Source organism: Sciurus carolinensis, chromosome 8, assembly GCF_902686445.1.
Source record: "Sciurus carolinensis chromosome 8, mSciCar1.2, whole genome shotgun sequence".
Lineage (NCBI taxonomy): Eukaryota > Metazoa > Chordata > Mammalia > Rodentia > Sciuridae > Sciurus > Sciurus carolinensis.
The window spans coordinates 8,839,217-8,864,155 of NC_062220.1; the positions used below are offsets into that span (position 1 = coordinate 8,839,217).

At 39.4% G+C, this 24,939-nt stretch overlaps 1 protein-coding gene across 2 annotated transcripts in view; it reads right to left on the reverse strand.

Moving 5' to 3' along the window:
* Cntnap2 (contactin associated protein 2) overlaps positions 1-24,939 on the reverse strand; it is a 1,961,892-nt gene that overhangs the window by 761,070 nt on the left and 1,175,883 nt on the right. For both annotated transcript variants that reach the window (XM_047561468.1, XM_047561470.1), the window contains exon 11: positions 22,147-22,253. In XM_047561468.1, the coding sequence (XP_047417424.1) occupies positions 22,147-22,253 (107 nt within the window). The remainder of the gene's footprint in view (positions 1-22,146; positions 22,254-24,939) is intronic.

Here is a 24,939-nt window from a genome sequence, read left to right on the forward strand (position 1 = left end):
GTTCTTCCAACCTGCAGTGTCTGTTCAAAATTAAAAAGTTAATTAATGAAGACTGACTTCTAGGTTTTATAAAATGCATGCGAAAACTTCCAAGGCCAACAGGATTTACATTCTAGGAGAAAAAAAACCTGCAAAAAATGATTTGAAAAGCAAAAAAAAAAAAAAAAAAGAAAAAGAAAAGAAAAAAGAAAGAAAATAAATCATACGACACTAAATGCTATGGAAGTTTTTTTTTTTTTTTTTTTTTTTTTAAAGAGAAATCACTTTCAGCTTGGGTGATGAGGGATTTCAGAAAAGCATAAGTGACAGGACACAAAATTAATATACAAAAATCCACCGCTTTCCTATATGCCAATCATGAATCTGCTGAAAAAGATTCAAATCAGGAAAACAATTCCATTCATGATAGCCTCAAAAATTACTTAGGAACAAATTTAACCAAGGAGGTGAAAGATCTCTACAATAAAATTATAGAACACCAAAGAAGGAAATTGAAAAAAAAAACTAGAAAATCAAAGACCTCCCATGTACATGGATAGGCAGAATTAATATTGTTAAAATGACCGTATTACCAAAAGCAATATACGGATTCAATGCAATCCCCATCAAAATGCTAATGATCAAAATATCAATGGCATTCTTTAAAATAAAACAAACAAAGTCCTAAGTTTATTTGGAAGAATAAAAGACCCAGAATAGTCAAGGCAATTCTAATCTAAAACAGCAATGTTGGTGGCTTCATAATACCTGACTTCAGATTACACCACCTACATACAGGAACAAAAACTGCATGGAACTGGCATAAAACAGACACCTAGACCAGTGTACAGAAGAGAAGACACAGACAGACCCTCACAGACAGTGAGATCCTTGACAAAGGGGCCAAAAACATAGAGAAAAGAAGCCTTTTAAACAAACGGTGCTGGGATAACTGGTTATCAACATGCAGAAGAATGAAACTAGACCCCTCTCTCACCCTGCACAAAAATCAACTAAAAATGGATCAAAGACTCAGAATTAGACCAGAAACTATGCAACTCCTAGAAGACACCATGAAGTCAACTGTTGGGTTTTTAGACATAGGCAATAACTTTCTCACTATGACCCCCAAGTCTCAAGAAATAATGCCAAGAGTTAATAAATACGATGGCACCAAATTTAGAAGAAAGGAAACAATTAAGAATGTGAAGTGAGAACATACAGAATGGGGAAAAATCTTTGCTAGCTATTTTTTTTTTTTTTTTTGGTAATGGGTAATGAATCCAGGGGTGCTTTACCCCGAGTTACATTTCCAGTTTTATATATATATATATTTGTTTTTATTTTGAGACAGGCTGGACCTTGGACTTGTGAGTGCCCTGTTCCGCCTCTTTAGTTGCTGGAATTATAAGTGTGTACCCGCAGGCCTGGCTGCTAGTTACTCATCTGACAGAGGAATAGTATCCAGAATATATGAAGAATTTGAAAATCTTAACACCCCCCAAAAAAACCCAAATACCCCAATTAATAAATGGGCAAAGGAACTACACAGCCACATTTGAAATGAAGAAATACAAATTGGCCAACAAACATTAAGAAAAAATGTTCAACATCATTAGCGATTAGGGAAATGCAAATCAAAACTACACTGAGATGATATCTGGCACCAGTGAAAATGATTCAAGCCATCAAGATACAAATAACAACAAATGCTGGAGAGGATGTGGAGAAAAGGGAGCCCTTTTACACTGCTGGTGGGATTGTACATTAGTGCAACTACTATGGAGATCAGTATGGCGGCTCCTCAAAAGACTCGTCATGGAAACACCATGTGACCCAGCTACACCACTCCTCACTATTTACCCTGAGGAATTAAAGTCACCTTACTACGGTGATACATGCGAACCCATGTTCACAGCAGCACAATCCACAATAGCCAAACTATGGAACCAGCCTGGGCGTCCATCTATGGATGACCAAATAAAGAAAACGTGTCATATATACGGAATGGAATTTTATTCCATCATAAAGAAGAATGAAATTTTGTCATCTTCTGGTAAACAAATGGAAATGAAGAACATCATGCCGAGTGGAATAAACCAAACTCAGAAGTAAAGGGTCATAACCAAACCAAACCAAACAAAGAAGTGAGGAGGAATTTCATGAAAACAGAAGGCAGACCATGGTGGGAGGCACCCAGCAGGGGGGAGAAGGGGAGGGAGAGGGGAGGTGCTGGGGAATGAATGGGTGGAACTGCACTGCAATACTGTGTGCGTGTATCAATATGTGACAAGTCCCACTGCTGTGTATGATCACAATGTACCAATGAAAAGAAAAAGAAATCTCTAGTGGATGGGGAAAAGGAATGAGGAATGTGAGCTAGCCCTTTGGAGGAGTAAATGTGCATGCAGTAAAACTGGGGGGGCACCCCTGGAGAGGCCTGGGTGGCATTCAATGGCAGGCGGCAGGAGGCAGGAGGCAGAGGGACACATGGAGCTATGGATAGGGAAGCACACTTTGTTGACAGTGTCCTGTGACACTCAGGTCCACCCAGACCCCACAGTGGGATTATATTTGGAAACAGGATCTTTACATATATAATTTGTTGATATGAATTCCTACTGGACTAGCACAGGCCCTAAATCCAATAATGGGTGACTATAAGACAAAGGAGAGAGCGATCCCAACACAGAGTCATCGGGACACATGGAAAGAAGGCCACAGGAGGAAGGAGCAGAGGTTGGGGTGGTACGTGTTAAATCAAGGAAGCCCAGAAGTCACTGGCAGCCTCCAGGGGCTAGAACAGGCCATGGTCCTGCCTGGACCTTCAGGGTGTGTGTGTGGCTGTACCAGCCCCTTGACTTTGGAGTTGTGAGAACATAAATTTCTGCTGTTTTAACAGTGAGATGGTAGTTCCTGTGGCCACCTAGTGGAGTCTTTAAGGAAAAGCCTAGAGGTGCGTTCTCCCTGCCCCAGGCCTTTCCACGCTTCTGACGGTGGACAGAGCAGAGGACTTGCCTCGGCCTTCCCCAGGTCAGCTGCCTCCATACCAAGCTTCTCTTTCACGCTGCTTTCTTTTTTTTTTTTCTTTTTCTTTTTCAGTCTCATTGAGGTATAACTGACAACATTGTATATATTTTAAGAATACAGAGTGAGAATTTAGTATATGTTATGTTACGAAATGATTAGCACAATCAAGTTAGGACATCCATCATCTCGCCGGGCTGTTTTTATGAGAACACTTAAGATCCAGTCTTTCAGCATACCTCACCTATGCAATGCAGAATTAGTAACTGAGGTTACCACACTGCACATTGGAACCTGAAAGTTACTCATTGTGACCAAGACTGTCTCCTTTGATCAACATCTTTCTATCCCCTTTCCCCAGCCCCCCAGAAATTACCATTATTCTACTCTTGGTTCCCATGAAATTGACTTTAAAAAGTCTGCTTATCAGTGGGACCACATAGTGTTTGTCTTTTTTGCTGTGGTTTGCTTCACTTAGCTTAAAGCCTTTTAGGTTCAATCATGTTGCTGCAAATGGCAGGATTTCCTTTCTTTTATATGGCTGAGTGATAGTCCACAGGTGTGTGAGTCTGTGTGTGTGTGTGTGTGTGTGTTTGAGTCTGTGTCTGTGTGTGTATGTAAAACATTTTCTTTTTCTATTCATCCATTGGCTAACACTTTGGCGCTAGTTAGTGACTGAACACATACGTTGCGTACAGACCTTGGCTACTGTGGATACTGCTGCAGTAGAAACAGGTGCTCAGATACCTCTTCACTGATATACTGGTCCATTTTCTTCAGATTTATATCCAGTAATGGGATGACTGAATCATGTAGTCGTTCTGATTTTTTGAGGACTCTCACAATGTTTTCCATAATGACTCTACCAGTTTGTATTTCCACTAGCAGTCTTCAAGGGTTCCCTTTTCCCACTTCCTTAACAACATTTCGAATCTCTTGTCTTTTGATAATAGTCATCTTCAAAGGTGTGAAATTAGATCTCGTTGTGGTTTTGATTTGCATTTTTCTAAAGATAAGCGATGCAGCCTTTTCATGTGACTCCTGGCCAGTTGTATATCTTCTTTGGAAATTGCCTATTCAGGTCCTTTGTCCATTTATATTATTATCATATTATGAATTTTGTTATTTGAGGTGAATGAGTCCTGGTACACTTTGGGCAACTCCCCCGCATAAGATATAGAGTTTGCAAGTAGTTTCTTTTTCATAGGTTTTCTTTTCATTTTCTTGTTTCCTTTGCTGTGCAAAAGATTTTGTTTCATGTGGCCCTACTTTTTTTTCTTTTTTTTAACCTTTTGTTGCCCAAGCTTTTGAAATCATGTCCAAAAAAAAAAAGATCATTTCCAAGCCCATACCATGGGGTTTTTCTCCTGTGTGTTCTAAGACTTTTATGGTTTCAGGTCTTACAGTTAAGTCTTTAATCCATCTGGGGTTATTTTACCTTTCCTGGTGCTGGGATAGAACTCAGGGCCTCATGCATGCCAGGCAAGTACTATACCACCAAGCTAACCCCAGTCCCATTTTGAGTTGATTTTTGTAAGTAATGTAAGGTATGGTCTACTTTTATTTTTATTTTTATTTTTTTGCATGTGGATATCTAGTTTTCCAGCACTGCTTATTAAAGAGACTATCTTTTTTTCCATTGTGTGTTCGTAGTGCTCTTGTCAAAGAATGGTTAGCCTTATGTATGTGGTATAATTTATGGGCTTTGTATTCTGTCCTGTTGATCTGTTTTGATGCTAGTACCATACTTTTTTAATTTCTAGAGCTTTGCAATATTGCTTGAGATTAAGTAATATGATAGCCCTATATTTCTTCTACTGCCTTGAGGGTACTTTGGTTATTCCAGGTCTACTGTGGATCATACAAATTTTGGCATTGTATTTTCTATTTCCGTGAAAAATACCATTGGGCTTTGGTGGGGGTTGCTCTGAATCTAGATTGCTTTGTGTCATGTAGTCATTTTAATAAGATTAATTCTTTCAGTCCAAGAACATGAGATATCTTTCCATCTATTTGTGTCTTCTTAGATTTGTTTTGTCAGTGATTTATAGCTTTAAGTATACAGATCTTTCATCTCCCTGATTAAATTGGTGTTATTTTACTATGGAACCAACCTAGGTGCCTTTCAACTGATGAATGGATGAAGAAAACATGATATATGATATATATATATACACACACACACACTCACACACACACACACACACATACACACACACACATATACAGACAATGGAATACTACTCAGCTTTAAAGAAGAATGAAATTATGGCTTTTGCTGGTAAATTGATAGAGTTGGAGAATATCATGCTAAGCAAAATAAGCCAAACCCAAAAAACCAAAGGCTGAATGTTTCTCTGATATGTTGATGCTGATTCACAAATAAGGGGGGATAGAGAACAACAGAGTTACTTTATATTAGGTAGAGGGGAGTGAAGGGAGGGGAAGGGGTATTGGGGTAGGAAGGGCAGTAGAATGAAACAGACATTATTACCTCATGTACATGTATGACTGCATGACCCCTGTGATCCTGCAATATGTACAATCAGAAAAATGAGAAATTATACTCCATTTATGTATGATCTATCAAAATATATAAATGAATTCTACTTTCATATACAACTAATTAGAACAAATGAAAATTTTAATAAAAAATAACTATTAAAATATTAGTGCTGTTTTATTTTGGACGCTATTGTAAACGAGACAGTTTTCTTGCTTTCTTTTTCTGACACACCATAGCTGGGGAAAAGAAACACTACTGATTTTTGCATCAAGATTTCTGTGTTCTGTAACTTTACTAAATTTGTTAGTTCTGCCAGTTTTTGGAGGAGTCTAGGGTTTTCTAACCATAGGATCATGTCACTTGCAAACAGATAATTTAACTTCTTTCTTTGTGCTTTAGATGCTTTTTTATTCCTCTTGCCTAATTGCTCTGGCTAGAACTTCCAATGCAGTACTGAACAGAAGAGGCGAGAGTGGGCATCTTTGTCTTATTCCTGATCTTGGAGTAAAAACTTTCAGTTTTCCTTTGTTGAATATGATGTCAGCTGCAGGTTGGCATACCGACATTTGCTGTGTAGAGGAACATTCCTTCTATACCTAACGCTGAGAGTTTGTTGTAATTATGAAAAGAGACTGGATTTGTGAGACGCTTTTCCTGCATCTGTTGATCATGTAATTTTATCCTTCCTTCTGTTAATAGGATGTGCCTTGTTTATTGATTTGCATATGCCAAGTCAGCCTTCCATCCCTAAGGACAAGTCACACTGATGGTGGGGTTTGATTACTCTGCAATTCGTTTGCTAGTATTTTGCTGAGGATTGACCTATAATTTTCTTTTCTTATATGGTCCTTGTCTGGCTTTGGTATAAGGATAATGCTAAAATAAATTTATAAGTAACATGATATTTTCTGTAGAACAAAATTTGACATGAAGAAAATATGCCAAATATCTGAATCATTATCAAATGAAAAGAAAGTGAGTCTCTGCCTGAGAACAAAAAAAAAAAAGGAAAAATAAAAAATAATTAAGATGCTGTACCTCAAAGGAGGCCTCCTCCATTATGTAGCAGAGGACTTCATCTGTTCAGAGCCTGTGAAACTTATCTTTTTCATTGATCGAGAGATATGGGGTGGGGGTGTTCATGTGATTGGGTTGATGCAAGTGATTCGGTTGCTCAAAAATCTAACTGATGCTTAGTAGATAATGAGCAACCAGGCAAACGTGTTCAAAGAGAAGTTGAGCTCAGTGCCCTGAGTCCTTAGGTGACAGAGCTGTAAGCTTCTTTCAATGTAGTTTGGACGGATGACAAGAGGCCTGTATGAGGTAGACCACAATAAGTGTACATTATGTGATCTGATTTATTTGGGGATTTATCTGGTGTAAGAGCCATCCATGTGTTCTTTGTGTTATCGATGGTGTAGAAGAGATCTGACTGCTGGTTTTTATTAACATTTCATTTATTTATTTTTATTAATATTTTAAGTGTAAAAGCATCTGTGCCTTTGTCTTCCACCAGTTTTAATAACTGATTTGTAATCTTTCTCATTGTTTCTTATGCACGGAATGCCTTTTCTCATAAAGGAGGAAGGAGCAAATGCCAGCAGTAGATTACAGAGCCTTCGTTCATTTCACACTCCCCAAGGGCCATCAGATAAGTCACCCCTGGTTATAGCCATTTTCTTTAATCTGACTCTGTGTTTGCTTGGACAAACAAAAACTGATCTTTTGATTTCACTATAAAAATATGTTTTGATCCTACACATAAATTTAAATCTAAGGTAGGAAATAAATATACTTTTTAGAAAGGTAAATTCCTACTTACTCCAAACTACATTTCCATGATCTTCAGGATTACTTGAAATATGCGTGGAGCCCTGCTTGGTCCTCAATCAGACTGTGGAAAGCACAGAGCTAGAAACTGCTGCACTTGGCCTTGCAATTCAAAGGTGAAAACAGTCTTCCTCTCTCCGGACTCACTGTACTGACTCCTGGCCACACTTTCTCTCCCTTCTTTGGTTGAAATGATGGGTAGCCACATAGATGGCAAGAGATCCAGGATGGAATTCAGGAGGTGGGTAGTTGCTGGCCTCCTGGAGGAGACCTTAGAAGGCAGAATTCTAGTCTAATTTTTAAGGAATTATCTCTGCAACATACCATAACATCATTAAATGTTGCAAAATATCTACTTGAATACCCCACCTTGAAATTGTATATTTATTCTTAATTTTTTAAGCCTATTGTCCCAACCATCAAAGCTCTTGTTATTATACTTTTAACAAGCTAAGGGTTTCTCAAATTTCAAGTATGATTTTCCACTGAGCTTACTAATTAAGAAAGCACAATGAAAACACACTTTTCTTAAACTAATAAATAGAAAGACTGCTGGAATCTAAATGATCCCAGCATGAAAATTACAGTTTGTGTAGATGGAGTTTTTTTTGTTGTTGTTGTTTTTTTGATTCCCATGTGTGAAATTGATGTTAATCAAATGTCAGAGTGAACCCATTCCTTGGATAAGTAACCACATGTGGTAGAATTTTAGACCTCACAATCATTGATCTCTCCTCAGGAGAGGCAGTGAACTGGAAGCACAGGGTGAAGGGAGGAGGGGAGGGAAGAATGGAAGCTGAGATCCCAGCCCAGTGTCCCTCAGAAGTGCACTGAGCAGAGGAGGTAAGTCACGTGGGCTTTACAAGTAACATGATATTCAAGATCTTTCAACATCTACGCTACATGTACAAGATAGGGGCAGATGTTTTCTATTACTGAGCACTCTTCCTTGAGCGCTAATAGCGATTCCAGTGCTCCTCAATGAATGTCTCTTCCACATTATAATTTCTGTCCTGTGAATCAGTCTGTGCTACCATTTTGATTTCTAACACTTTGTTGGCCCCAAAGCCTAGTTTAGAGTGTAGTAACAAAGCTCCACGAAGATGACCTCTTTTCGGTGGAATGGTGGCAATGGTATTGAGACAAAGCAGAAGTTGCGGGATAGGGCAGAGCGATGTTCTATCCAGCAGCAGCAGGCTGTCATGGGCAGAGGGTGTCATGGAGGAGTAGGGGGCCCGTGGCACCGCTTGCCCATCCTGACTCAGCTTCCCCTCCCCAGCCCTGCACCTCTTTGGCATGCTTCAAGATGATGCCTAGTGGCTGACTGGCCACATGGTCAACTGAGGAGAGTTGGGTGTTCCACAATAGCTAAGGTTTCCCATCAGGTGTGGTGATCAAAGAGCAGCAGAAACCCCCACTAACATCCAAGCAGCAAGCAAGGTTGATTGGAGTCCCCTCCCTCCTGCCTCATGTAAGGGTGTCTAGATAGGTGTCTCCAGGACTTCCCTCCCCAAACTGCTGTGCCTGGAGATGGCAAGAAAATCCTCGTCCTTGGGAATCTCAAGCCAGTGGAGGGAAGTATGGATACTTTCTTTTCTCTCATAGTTAGCTTAATTCAAAGAGTTATACAAAGGATAAAAACAGTCCCTTTGGACAACAAATCAACAAAACACTAAAATGTGAGTAGTTTTGGGACTTGCAGGGCAGTCAGTATGGCCTGCCCAGATGCAGGTCTTATGAATTCAGGAAGTCCAGACCAACATCACTGAATCCATAGGTAGCCTTGATAAGTTAGCACAGTCCAGGTAGGGATGTCCTTTCCATTGGATGCCTGGAAGTTCTCTCAGTGAGAAACAGGGATGGATAGCCAAGCAGTGGAGAACACACACAGGCTTTTCTAGGGCTCTGAGTTCCAGAGTCATGATAGGGATGCAAAGGCTTTCCTTTTCCCTGGCCAAACTGCTGGGGTGCTTCTCTGTCCAGGCCTGCCGACATCTCTACCCAGCTCAGAGAGTGCAGCTCACATGACTTGGCAAACATGGCATGTTTAATTGATATCTCAACAGGCTCAGGTTATGGCAGAGAGTACTAGTAGGACATTGTAATGTCTGTTAATGAATAATTAGAGTCATTATGTAGGTGCCAACATTGCCTGGTGCTTGTGTTGGCATGGCGGTGACAATAAAGGACTTTCAAGAACAGGGCAGGCATATTTTGCAGACAGGAGCTTCCATGGCAGTTTTGGGACAAAATTATAGGACAAAACCAAGGGACTGAGGACCATTGGCTCTTTTTCTCACACTCTTTGAAAATAAGATTATGTTCTTTAGTCAAATCCATATCCATGTATAATATTTCACTTGGCTAAGTTAAAAGATTTGCAAATCAAATGTTCCACTAAAATTTGAAAGCTGTCAGATATGAGACGACCTAAAGTCCAACATCAAAATTTTCTTGAAAAATATATACAGTTATCTTGCTTTCATAGGATGTTAACCGCTTTCATTAAATACAACAGAATGATGTGATTTAGGTGGGTAAAATACTTCATTCCAGATTCAGCAATGCAAACCATGCTTTGCTGAGCTTCTTTTGCCAGGAGGGAATTCGGAGGAGGAAGGGAAGTAGAATCAGAGAGAACAAAGTGAATTTCGTTCACCATGATTTCGTAAAAAGAATTATTTTAAAAAACCAAAATGAAACAGGACCCAAAGATTCATTTTTTGGATTTTCTTCATGTCAATGGTATAAAACCATAAGATTCACTACTGAGTAGTTTATTTCACAGAGAATGCCAGGAAAAATCAAGACCCAGGACTCTTGATTTCAAGGGGTACAAATTTGACAGTCTTCGGTCACAGCTGGAAGAGATCCAAAGGGAAGAAGCTTCTCATTCTGCCAAATTTAGGTTAACAATCACAAAGCAACCTCAAAATCAGTTTTATTTTAAGCTTAAGATTAAACTCGAAGCTAAATAATCAAGGTACCTCTTAGTAAAGCAAACATATTTCTAGCATTTTTAGTAAAAATACAGTTGACCATTGAAGACATGATACTAAATAATTCACATGATTTTACAAGAACTGCTTCTAAATATTTTCTAGAAGCCTTATAGTTACTGCTTATTTCAGAAATAGTCAAGAGGCAAAGTCCATCATTGGAAAACTTTAACATAATTTAAGATATATCTTTCTCCTAAAGGATGTAAGTTGAGTGACATTCTAAGTCGTATGGTGATGCTGAGGCATGGAGAGACCACAGCAGCCATCTCCTGGTTGACTCCATCTACTGTATAACTCTGCGCTTGCTGCCCCTTCCGTGGGACCAATCTCCCCACAGTACACTGTGGATTCCACACTACATATGTTGCACATCATCTGTACCCTTCATAGTGACATCAGCAGCTGCACAGTATAACTCTTTATTCTTATTTCACTAATAGTGACATAGGACACGCTGTACTAGTAGACCAGCTCTGCTAAAACTATCTCGATGTGCAGGGTTTGCAGTTTCCATGTTGTAAACTCGGCCTGAGTCGAGCTACTAAGATTGAGCAAGGTTCAACAATCAGCACACAAAATTATTGAATATGCCTGAATATTTAGCAATTTCTATTTCTCTGGAGGACCCTGAAAGGAACTGAGCTCAGAGTTCTGTTTCTATCTGACGGTCTCTCTAACCATCTGGGACCACATTGCTCTCACTCACATCCCACACCCTGGTGTCTACACCAGCTTGACACACAAACATCTGCTACCTTTTACTAGTATACTGAAGCCCTTTCCATGTGGAGTAGACAAGGTAGTAAAAAAAAAAAAAGGAATTCCATCTACGCTTCTCTACTCGAATAACAGGCTGCATCCAAAACAAACGCATAAAACCACTGAAGGAATCGGAACTGCCTATAAATTAGAAGCAATCCTTTACACCAAGTCTGTAATATTACAGACTTACAGGAAGAACTTGGTGACTAAAGTCAACATAAAAATAAAACACATTTTGATTTGGGAGAGGTTAAAAAGACCCAAAGACAGATGTGCGCTATTTTTAACTAATCGCCCTTTTCTGCTTTTGAGTAGATATAAGCTTCCCTAAAATTTCCTTCCTCCTCCTCAAATGAAAGTGGACTCTTTCTCTCTATTCTTTTTCTCCATAACCCACCTTGACTAATGTGTAGAGATGGGTGTTTTCTATTCCCTTTTCTCTGTACTCAGAAACGTGAATAAGACTCACTGGGATTCAAGCTACAGGGGAGTTTAATGAATAATACCAACTCCCTGGAGACCCAGCTCTGGCATTTTATAGTCCCTGAGAAGTTCACAGTATCACAGTCTGTCTCCATGGCACGCTGCTTTTTAATATGCATTTGCAGATCAAATTTTTTTTTTTTTTTTTGCAAAAGCTCAAAGAGAAAAAACATATTTTTGAAACAACTGAAAGAGTCTTTGTAAAACTGAAATTAAATCCTTTCTTTCTACGTTTAATCTTAGCCATAGTTCCAAAGCAAGGCATGACAGGAGGGATTAATTTGAAATTGGGGCTGCCTTAGAAATGTAAAGGTCCTTGGGCGATGTGTCTCCAAATGACCTGCACTATTTTCATCCAATGTAATTTATTGGGTTGTAGCTGAGAGATGGAGTGCCCTTTAAATCCCCTTCCAACATGTCTACACAGGTGGTATTTCTCACTTCTCTGCCCCTCACTTTACCTGTGGACTGGAGGGGAAGATGGGGAAGCCCAGCAGTGAGGGCATTGTTTCTCTTTGTAATAAGTGTGACTCTAGGAAGTGACACCACCTGTCTTTGCTTCCCTTTCCCTGAGTGAGTGGCTCTGGTGAGAAACTGGGACTGCATGCAAGCCACCAGGGCTGGTCCACCTAAGTGTGCACGTTCTGCAGCCTGCCCCGGTCCCACCTGAAGGGACTGCTTCCTCACCCTGATGCTTCCTGTCCATCTGATGGGGGGTGGGGGTGGGAAACCAACCACAGAGCACAAAGAAAGCAAATATTTAGAAACTGTGAACGGAAAAGGCAAAACAATGGCTTTAAATTGCAAAAAAGTAAAAAAAACACTGATAAAGCATTAAGCAGTTTGGGTATTTTCTACACACCTATATTTATCCATGTTTTATAAACATGCAAAGAAGCAAGCTAGGATACCAAGGTAAGCATGTGGTACAATTTTCCATAGTTCACAGTCTCAATAAGCCAGTGATATGGAAATGAATTAAGGTTGTGAGGACTTGTTTTTAATGAAACCATGCACTTGTTTGGAGGGGTCCTTAACATAGCATCTGTTTTAGTCAGCTTTTTCACTGCTGTGACTAAAAAGTCTGTCCAGAGCAATTTTAGGGAACAAAAGTTTATTTGAGGGCTCACAGTTTCAGAGATCTTTGTCCATAGAAGGCCAGTTCCATTACTCCAGGCTCAAGGTGAGGCAGAGTATCATGGAGGAAGAGTGTGGCAGAGGGAAGCAGCTCATATGGTGACATGGAAGCAGAACCAGAGGTCTCCACTGGCCAGATACAAATATATACCCCAAAGTCATGCCCGCAGTGTACCACCTCCTCCAGGCACACCCTACCAGCCTTCGGTTACCACTCAGTTAATTCCTATCCGGGGATTAATTCGCTGATTGGGTCAAGGTTCTCTGAACCATCTTGCATTGTCTCACACGTGAGCCTTTGGGGACACCTCACATCAAATCATAACAGCATCCTAATGCCCTGCCCTCTTCCATTCTCTGCCTACACTCTAGACCTATCCTGCTTGGAGAATAGAGTCAGCTCTCAGCATATTAATCAGCGAATAAAAGTTGTTTAGAGAAGGTAGGAATCTAGGCTATGTCCTGTGGTCCTGCACCCATGTCTCAGAGCTTCTGAAGTAGTTCAAGGTGTTGGAATGGGATGGGAGGGAAAGATGGAAGAATGTGGGGTTGTTCACTTGAAATCAAAGAAGCATGATCTGACTGCTTAATTCCATAGCTAGATGAGAAAGAGCAAATTTACCTTATACATATACATCGGCCAGTATAGTCATTATATTTGCTAATAAGGCCTTTTATCTTTTCAGAGAGTACTGATATAAACATTGAGACAAACTATGATCTTTTCCTTGAGAGCCATTGATATGAAAAAATGGCCTACATTCAGAATGAAGACTCTATCAATGCTTATTATCCTTACATGACTTACAATCAGAGGAAAATTTAGCCAACTGTTTTTTGAGAATTAGTGGAATAATAAAAGTTCTTATAAATTAGAAAGTAAAGCCAGGTGTATTGAGGGCTCATGTCTGTGATCCCAACTCCTGGAGAGGCTGAGATGGGATGATCCTGAGTCCAAAGCCAGCCTGGACCACAGAGGGAGACCTTGTCTCACACTAAACAAAACATCAACAAAATTAAGGATGTTGTCTAAATAAACAAGGTCTCACTAAATGTCCTGAAGCAAACTTAAGTTCAGAGAGGTTTAGAGTTGTCCAAATACACACAACCAAGACAGCATGAGGCTGGGGGGTTTAAATCTGACCACTGATCATTTCATCACCATTAGTGAGATGTAGCTGGTGGTAAAGAACTAACCTCACCCTCCATGGAGGCAGTAGAATACACGCGAATGTGCCAAGAGTATTTGAGGAGACAGAAGATATGGAAGGCATGGGAGATATTCAACGTTCTAGAACTGCTGAGATTCAGCTGGTGGAAAAAAAAATAAGATTGGTCAAGTAGCCTGAGGTTCTGAAACTCTGATATGAGAACACAGAATTCCAAACCTTGAGCTTCCTGTCCACCATGATTTCCCTGTATCAAGGGTGCACATACACAACTGTACGATCAGTCAGAGGACAGTGGTGCTCACTGTATCCAAACTTCTCACCCAGTTGAAAGTCATTTTTTCTGTCATTCACAAGACAGTCTAAACACATCTCTGTGTATTTTAGAACAACTCATGCCAGGGACCAAGCACAGGGGGTGCCTGTGCCCTGTGATCTAAGTCATCATTTTTACCACAATTTTTCTATCTTCCCATAAGTTATTTTAATGAGGGTAATACGCTCACTGAATATGGCCGGTGTTTCCTATGAAGATTATTCAAATGTGCAGGTTTGTTTGCCACTGTACTGGATTCCTCCGTGTAATTTCTCATAATAATTTTATACCTCCTGGGCTGTTTCTGCTGTTATTACTGCCATACTCTCTCTGCCTTCCATTAATCCATATTGTAGTTTTTAAAAATATTTTTGCAGAACTGGGTTGCCCTCCTGTTTCCATTTTTCCTTTTATTTCCTTTAGCTTTCCTCTCTCTTATAGTTTCTCTATCACCATCAATTTGTGTAAAGGACTTTGATTTAAAAAAAAAAAAACAACTCTGGATGCCTTTTACATTCTCTGACACCCTTACATTGTTTGACACAGCGAAACCCAGAGCATATATTATATGCTGGGTTGGAGGGGGATCTGTGAGTAGGAAGCAGGGAACAAAACCAGCACCATCTCTGTTCAGAGGTTCTAGCCCAATGGAAAGGTCAGGCATTACTAAAGAATCACAAGTAATAGATGCAAAACCACAACCATTGCTGAAAGGGAGAATAAGAGAATCTGACCTAATGGTTAAGTCATGGAAAGTTTCTTAGAGGTGCGGGGCTGCCCTGCTAAGATAGGAAGGATGAGTAGAAACGTACTTGGCAAGGTAGAGAGGAAGGATGTGTCAATGTCCTGTGGTGGGGAGTGGCCTGGGAAGGGGGCTGGTGTGGAAGATTGAAAAGAGGTCAGCGGCACTGGAGTGGCAAACGGGAGAGAAAACCAGATAAGAAACTAGGTTAAAGCCATAACTATGCCAAAGAACACCTTGCAAGTCAGATGGACCTGTAGCTGAGGGACGGAATCCAATTCTGGAAGCCTAAACATCTCAGCTTTATTTGAGATGGGCAATGTGTTTCTATCCAGTGACCCCTCATTTTGTAGGTAGTATTCAAACTCCAAGTTGTCATCACTGATGCTTAAATTGAGGAAGCTCCAAATGGACAGAGGCAACGGTTTCTAAGTGCCAGTAAGTCTAAGGGTTCACACCCCAGGTTACTGTGACTGCAGTATTCTTTTACAGGATTGTGTTTTGGATTAGATTACTTACAGGTTTAAATGGTTATAAATAACATGGTGTGGGCTGTTGAAAATGACCACACCTAGGCAGTAGTAGGGTGCAGTGTAATTTATGGTTTACAATTTATGAGCAGCTCTAGACAATAGCATGCAGAATAGTTGTTTCTATGCCTTTAATTTTTTTTCTCTAACCTGGCTTGTGTAAATTTTATGCATGTGTTGTGTGGCAACATCTAAGCATCTTAGATTTCAGAATTGGATATCCAATCATTTTAAAGCCGGAAGAGACCCTTACAGGTCATCTACTTTATCTATTCTTACTATCATTTGAAACATGATATCAGTCTATCTGGGTTGCCATCTCTCCTTTCATTTAACAATATCTGGAAACACATTTTCTCCTAGAAGACATGTCTGGCATTTAAAATATTTTTATTAATTTTCATCCCAAAACATTGAGTATCTTTGTCAAATACCAAGATAGTCCCTTTTGTCCTCCCACTCAGTAAGTAGCCCAAGGTTTTCATGTTATTGAGGAAATTCTGGGAAAGTTTAGGGAAATTCTGGAGAAGTTTAGGCAAATTCTTCATAAGAGTGACTGCGGTCTAAGAAAGGATACTAAGGAGAAAAGATATCCATTAAGTCTGAGATACGGTTCAGCTTTTAAATGATGCTACTTTAGTAAATAAGGGCCATCGTTGTCCAAGTGTAAGGAACACATGTGGAAGCACAGGACAGTAATTAGGTCCTAAAGAGCACTCAGGGTGCTGGGTCAAGCTTGGCAGCCCTGAGAGCACCTAGACAGCAGTGCTCAGAGGAGAGCCCAGCCATCAGCATGGAGTCTGCTCAGGAAAGACGTCCTCAGACTCTGGGAGGGTTATTACGCCACCTGCAAGTCCCCTCAGTGCTTGACAAGGATTCCGCCGAGTTTAAAGGTGTTTGCAAAGTCTCATCGTGTTGGGAATTGGGTTGCGGACTTTCCTTCCTTGCTTGCTTAATACGTGTAGGTTTACTATTAATATTTTATGTGTTTTCCCTGAAAACAGGGGTCTTAACAGAACCAGGGTTAAAACATAAGAAACAGACTTCTAATGGAACAGTGATTTCAGATTTAGTCATTTGTAATGAAACTTTGAGTAACCAAGAATGTCATGAGAAAATACAAAAACAGATTCTAGCTGCCGATCCCCTGTTGACTACTCTCAGATGACCTGAAGTATGTAGGCAAAAAACTCCAACCCCATCAGGAATGATTAACAGGAACAGAAGAAATAAAGAAAATAGAGTTTCTACAGTTAAAACACCTTATGACAATGCTTATTTAATTAATGGAAAGCCATGACATCCTTACAGAGAGATGCCTCTTAAGCCCCTGGATTTAGACCCTCCTTATCTCCCACGGGATATTTAGATGTAAAATCAGGACATGTTATAATCTGGTTTGAAAGTATACATACAAGAGTGCAAGATATTCCATTTCTTAAAGATTAGGATTTACTAAACGCTATGAATATTATTGACCACCTATCCCCCGGAGAAAGAGTTCCTCAATATTAAGTTCACACAGTAGAAGATGATGTCATATTATTGTTAGCTTAAACTGTCTAGCACTTATTAACCACAGCAGTAGCCACACAACTGACATTTACTCAACCCTGCTGAACTTGCTTTAACCTTTATGACTAGTTAAGCAATATTAATATGTCTTATTGTTTAGTTATAGGTTATCACGAGTAAGCAATTACTAAAAATAATTAGAATACTTCATTGCCTGCTCTAGTAATGATTATCCAAGATATTTTTGTTATTTTTCCTTGTGATCTTTTGCTGTTCTGGAAAAACATGTGTAACTGTCAACCTTTTAATGTATAAAAAACTGACTGGGAGAAATGGAATTTAGAACTTAGCATCCATTCCTTGAGTTTGTGTTGCTTTGTTCTCCACCTCGCCGACGTGTACTCCATCACCTGTGACCACTACCACCCCTGCTAGGGCTGGACCCCGGCAGAGGGTGGAGCAGGGTGAGTCAGCACCGCCCGCCTACAAGCCAGCAAACTAACCAGTCAGCATGACTCTCTCACCCTGGCATCGAGATCTCACATTCGGATATAATAAAAGGCAGTTCTTTGAAACTAAGAATGGAATCTCTATAGTAAAAACTTTAAGGAGTATGGAAACTCAACAACTCCCTATATACTCATTTTGTCACAAAGAATTCTCTTTTGTTTTTGGACAACAAAAATTAGCTTTCCCTCTCTTATGATCTGACCATCCTAATGGACAATGTCTCCCCAGGGAATTTCCTCATCAAAGATGACATTCTCACTCCTCCGCAGAGGATTTATAAATGACAAACCCTCTGGGTCCTCTCTACCACATATTTGAAAGTAAGGTCTCTAGGAATTAGCACACTAGCAAATAAACCATTAGATACAAGCTTAGGAGGCCTTGAGACTCCCTGTCACACTCTTCGATTCAGGAAGAACAAAACCCATGGAAGCCAGTCCTTCACTTCCAACCCAAATCTGCTATGGAAATGACAGCAAGTAATGTGTGATAATATGAAATTTAGTGGCAAATTGTGTGATAAGGACATATTGTCGCAGAAGTTCAGAGCAAAGGGACACTGCTCTCAAAGGAAAGAAAGAGAAAAACCTGGATCAGTGCTCCACAGGACTGTGCATCCCCTGTGGAGCCCACTATGGCTTCTGGAGGTGACTACCATTACCATATTCATTTCAGCTGCCAGGGGTAGGAGCAAGTGGTAGAGATGAGTAATGTGATCCAAAAGACTTGAATGCTCCACCATGCTGGTGATCCTGCGTCACTCAAGAAATTGCTTTCTCATCCTGACCAATCCTGGACCAGTATAGAAAATGGGCTAAATTAGTATTTTGCAGCCTGATTACAATGCTTGAAACTCTATCAAATGTTCAGTTACTCTAAAGTTTGCTGTTAGCTGCTTTTTTTGGACACGGTACTATTTAAAACTAGCATAATTTCTGCCCAACAGAAATGCTTGGCCTTCTGCAAGAAAAAAAAAATGAGGTAAAATATTTAGTGTAGGTTGAATGTCCCTTATCCAAATGCTTGGGTTCAAAAGGATTTTGAATCTTCTATTTTATTTATTGTCTTTTTAACATTGGTGCTTGATATGTAAAGACGGCATCTGCTGTGACCTATTCCAATGTGTACATGACATAATTTGGTTCATTTCATTCTGCAGTCCGTCCTCTAATGGCCTAGAGGAGGGGGAGGGAAAGAGGAGATATTGGGGTTGAAATGGAGCAACTCATATTGCATGTATGTATGAATGTCAAATGAATCCCATTATCATGTATTATGGTTATACATGCACTAATAAAAACATTTTTTTAAAGTTTCAAATTTCAGAGTTTTCTACCTTGGTTTTGTATATTTGCCTAGACTTTCCTGGTTAAGCAGCCCTAATTCAGAAACCAAAATCCAAAATGCTCCACAACCTGAAAATCTGAGGTATCAGGTAGATATTCAACTTTCAGATTGTGGCGTATTTTGGATTTGGGGATTAGGAATTCTCAACCGGTAATACTAGCAAAGTTCAAAACCATACAACATGGAATAAGCAACTTGAAATTTCAGCTCATGGGCCTTTAGAAGCAAAAGAGACTTCAGGAACCATTTAGTCAATGGGAGTAAAAAAGTTCCAGAGAAGTCACATGACTGTCTAGGAGGACACACAAAGTAGTGATCTCCAGCTAGAAGCAGGCATTCGGGTCTTTCACTTCACCGTTCTTACCAGGAATACATCCAGTAACTTAGTAACAATGAAAAACCCTCCATTCTGTTTCAAACTTCATGGAACACATTGCATCGTTTTGTTATGTGCAACGCCAGACCTCTCTCTCTTTTTTTTTTTTTTTTGTCTTTTAAACGATTTTATTATTTGTTTTAATTGACAAATAATAATTGAATATATTTATGGGGTACCATGTGATATTTTGGTACATGCATACATTGTAGAATGATAAAATTAAAAAAAAATTCAAAATTCAAAATAATAAGACAAAGGATTATTTTTTTATAAAAATGAGTAAAGGACCTGAATGGACCTTTCCCAGAGGAAAGCTAACAAATGGCCAGCAGATACATTAAAAAATTCTCAACATTACTAATCATCATAGAAATGCAAATTTAAACAAAAATGAGGGATCATCTCATACCTGCTTGAAAGGTATTATCAAAAAGATGAAAGAACCAGGCACCGTGGCACTGCCTGTAATCCCAGGGTTGGGAGTCTGAGACTGGAGGATTATAAGCTCAAAGCCAGCCCTGTGGAATTCAGTGAGACACTATCTCAAAATGAAAAATAAAAAGGGCTTGGGATGTGGCTGAGTGGTTAAGTGCCCCTGGGTTCAACCCCTGGTAACAACAACAACAACAACAACAAATTATGTGGTTGGCAAGGATGTAGAGAAAATAAAACATTTCAGTTTTTAACTTCTCCTTGGGAGTACTAAGAGATGTATCAAATCTTTATAGGAAGTAAATATCCTTCAATAAACCACAAGGTACCCTCTTCCAGACCAAGCTCTTTCTTGAAGTAAGCAACATGGCCGTTCAACCTCAACTGATGTACACACTTGACATTCACAATATTCAGGAGGGATCCAGCTTTCATTATTAAAACGAGTAATTCTCCCCTTACAGAAGCAAAAAGGAACGAACAGCAAGTAGGAAGGAACACCCGGATATGAGATAATTCTCCTCTTCTGCATGAAGAGCTGGCCAATAGAACCAGACTTAAATACACCAAGCATATTTCAAATATTTGCAGTTATGACTCTTAACAAAATTCAACTACTGAATCAGTAGCATATATTTTTACAATTTGGCCCTTCTCTTTGCAATACATGTTGATGTGTTAAAAATTTACTGGCTTTTCAATTCAATATCAAAGCCATCACTGAGGTGGGAGACCCTGTGATCACTACCAATTTTTGCTCTGTCTTTCCTTGGCATCGCTGTATTTCAGAAACAAGGTCTCTTGCATTTAAACATGGTAACTGTCACATGATAGAGATTATACTGGTGAAATTAAGCTTGCTAATTCTTACCAAAGTTTCTTATTTCAGCATTGTATTTTATAATAATGAATAGTGTATACGAAAAGTCAACATTTTGTGTGGTTGGTCTATATATAATTTTAGTTATAACTTGCTTTTCACAAGATAGATTTTGATCTCATGCGATCTTTCCATTTTAGGATAGATGCCAAGGATAACTTTTTCTGTTGTCTTTATTTTGTTTCACAGGCTTTTGTATCCCACAGTCTTGTTCATTTGATCTTTAAAATTTTTATTGGTACATTATAATTATATGTATTAATGGGATTCCTTGTTACATATACATTCATGCACTCAACAGATTGGGTCAATTTCATTCTCCAGAACCTCCTCTTACCTCCCTTCCTTCCTCCCCCTGGTCTTCTTCTAATTAATTTTATTATTAATCATTGTGTTCCTTGTTCACTAAAATACTTTTCTTTATCTTTACAGATGATGAATTTCCTGTCTGTCTGTTGTTACTCACTTATACATCTTCCCATTAATGTTGGTTTTTCTAAGAGTCCCTTTACATCTTGTTTTTTATTATTTCCTTCAATAAATTAATAAATGAAGAAAATAAATTTCAAACATTTTTCTTAGTTTATGTCTCACAGCACATACTAAGCATGATTTCTTACTGCATGTTACTACAAATGACAGTATGGAGAGGCTCAGAGAAGTATATTGTATTTTTACTGTCCCCAGGACTCTACTCTGAAAATATTCTGCTTCTCATTTCCTAAAAATAAAGTGAAGAGAAATCAGTCTTGTGTAATTAGAGGGTTTGGATGTTAGGATTTCAGGGTGTTAACATATTGAAAGATGGCTGACTCTCTTTTCTATAGATACACACACACTACACAACAGGTGACCCTCTTTACTATGTGTTTATGACAAGTATGTTTTCAAAGGTGCTTTTGTAAAATGGCAATGAGTTATTGGAAAATGAATATCACAACTACAGAGCTAACATTCACTTAAGATACACTTTGAATTTAAAAGTTTAATTTGTACTTAACCCTAGGGGGTAAAGCTATGTGATACAAGACACATGTGTATTTTTCTAGTTATTTTTGCATGCTAGCTTTTCTTTTTAATGTTTTTAGAACTTTGTCTTCTTGTGTTTTTACTTTAGATATATAAGGTGATGGACTTTATGCCACTTTCTGACTCATTTCTCTGATGTAGAAAATGGGGCCAAATACTTGGGCTGACACCAGAGTCAACCACTGTCCAGAAATTAAATGTTCAAATTCTACTCTGTCTCCCCCTCAGATGAATTGATAAATGATGGTCCAGTCGGAGACATCACACTAACACAATTTTCCAGGCGATCTAAGTGGACAGAGCTGGCTTAGACACACAGAGGGGACTCCAGATTCTGCCTTCCAACCCAGACATGGAAGGTTGGAGACGCTGGCCCTTCCCCATCCAGCATGAGGGACCATATTTGACAAGTAGAGTACTATCTTTTTGGACTCATGACAACGGAATCTGGGTTTTTCAGATCAAGAGATGCAGAGTGTAGATAATTCAGGCGGCTAAGCTTTAAAGCATGGCTGAGGCCCTGTGATTCTCGTGTGTCTCGGAGATGAAAGTGAGATAAACTGGCACTCACAGTTGTGGCAGGTGGCCCCGCTGTATCCTGTCTCCTCACAAGAGCATCTGAAGCTGTCCCACGTTTGCGAGCACTTTCCCCCATGCTCACAGTGATTGGGCACACATCTGTCAGAAAAAGAGACAAACAGAAATAAAGCAACAAACAAATGAGATTTATGAGTGGCCAAATTCCAAGCTGTTTGGGTAATCTATCATTTCCATGCCAGGTTGCCTTACTGAGGCAATTAATCCTTGTTAGTTTTAGCAGATTAATATGATTCATGATGGAAGGTGCCAAGCACACAGAAGATGATGTATCACAGGCCTGGTGTTTCCCATTTTTGAGTAAACAGTAGATACTAACGCCCAGCTGAGGGGCTCGTTTGCATATGGCAGATTCATTTCATTTCCCTTTTACCCAAAGACATAGACACTAGCCAGGTTCCTCCTGGTGAGGGATGGAAGATAAGCCATCTCGTTTCCTCTCCTGTTTTCTTCTCTTTCAAGACCAATACCAAGTTGCAGAGGGGTAGTCCTGAGTTTTCCAAACCAATTTGAGTTTTTGGAATAATGCCATGGCAACGGCAATGAAATTACATTAACTTGATGAGAAAAGATTTCTGTCTTTCAAACACTTGCCCCAGTACCTGACTGGATCTTTAAAGCCACCAACTTAAAGAGGCAGCAAGCCTAATGGAGGGGGAGAATAGGGTTTGTGTTCCAAGGTATGTCTTTCCATGCATTAGAAAGCTAACCATGATGAATCTAACCTTTCTGAATCTCCATGTTTGAAAAGTGGGCAATTATATACTTACGAATACTTTAAAAACATCTTATTTTTAATTTAATTTTCAAACTGTTACTTACACATAAAAACTATACATATTAATGGGGCATGATACGATGCTTCGGTATTCATTTACATTGTGTAATGTGTTTAAACCAGGTTAAACATACCTCTCTCCTCCAGCGTTTATCATTTATTTTGGTAAAAATATTCAAAGTCCTTTCTTCTATCTTTGTGAAATACACGCAAATAATGAGGTCTACAGGCACCCTACTGGGGTAATTACACACTGGGACTTCTTGCTCTTTTCTAACTATAACTTGGTACCCACTGATAACCTTTCCCCATTAACACCCCTAGACTCTGGTAACCACGATTCTCTTTTTGACTTATAAAATTGTCTGGTTAGATTCCACATGAGTGCTATTACACAGTACTTATCTTTTTGTACCTGGCTTATTTCACTTAACATAATAATCTCCAGTCCCATCCATGTAATGGAAAGGATAGGATCCCATCCTTTTTTATGGCTGACTGGAACTCCATTGTGTAGATGTACCACTTTAGGTTTGGAGGTAAGGTTCATGAAGTAGATAATAGGAAGGAATGAGAGGGCCAATTACTGAGAACTCTAAGTATCTGGGTCACAGCTTCCAGGGCACAATCTCCTAGCTTGACTGTATCCTAGCAATAGTGAAGTTGAGATCTGTTCTGGAAAATTCATACTTCAGTGGCAGAAACTCTTTCCAATCACCTGATGCCATCTCCTTACCCCTTCCATCAATTCCTTTCTCCCCACAACCTATTTCTGTACAAATCATTGTTTAAAAATATTTGAAAAGAAGTTATTTATTGTTATATATTAGCATTCACAGAAAATATCTAGATTTTAATAGGAAACTCTCAAAAATATTAATTTCCTCTCAGATTAAAACAGAAGAACCTATAATAGAGAGTCACAGGCAATGGATCGACAGAGAGTCATTCTGTGTGGAAATCCTTAATCAGAATGTCCTGGTAGTGTTTTGCTACAACATCTGATAGAGTTGGTCTTGGATCACCTTCTCCAGCCTCTGTTCTTGATTTACCATCTGCCATGTCTAAAGTCACTTCGCAGCAGAGAGCAGCTCAATAGACAAGGAGCCCCTGAGTCTACCTGTGTGTGGTGTTTCTCCACAATTCCTCATAAACCTTTATTCCTACAACAAATGTGCACTGAACACTTGCTGTATGCACAGCACTATGGTGAACAGAATTATAAGACTGTATTCACAGCCTCTGAAGATCTTACCACTTAAGAAAGTAGATACATTATGTATGAGAACTATAACAGAGGCAAAAAGAAAAATGGCGCAACTCGGAGACAAATAAAATACTGTGGAATTTCTCGTGAGAGATCATATGTAGATTTCAGAATCAATTCAAAGCTCCTAGGTTGATGTTCACAGACTGAACAGGACTATTAAAGAAGAAAACATGAGAAAGATCATCATTGGTTTGAAGTACGATATAAGCAAAGGCATGATCCTGGGTTTTCATGAAGGATGGAAAACTCACTCTACGTTTAATAGACACCTACTTTTCTTTTCATATAATTTGAACTTGCGGGTATGAAGGCTGTGAAGATGAGCCTTCAAAGACCTTATACTGTAGGTGTAGGTTGGGATGGGGATAAAACTCAGGCAAAATGTGACAGCAGGAAGAATTTTGTGAGTCATGACAACCTAAGAGCTGCTGCCAAGCCAAGTACTGAACAGACCTTACAGAACATTTTCCCTGGGTCATAAAGAGGTGCTGCATTTCTATGATTAAAATGTTGAAAGGGGGTCCTAGCAGAATAAGAGAGAAAATCAAGGGGAAGGAAGTACAGCAGTGAGGGGCAGTGGTCCTGGTTTGGAAGGACCCACTCCACAGCACCGTGCATGCAGACCCAGGCCCAGGCCATGCGGCAGGGACCACATCCACTGCCCTTGCTCTCCACGTCATGGTGGGAGGCAAACACGCAGCAAATGAAAGCATACTTGA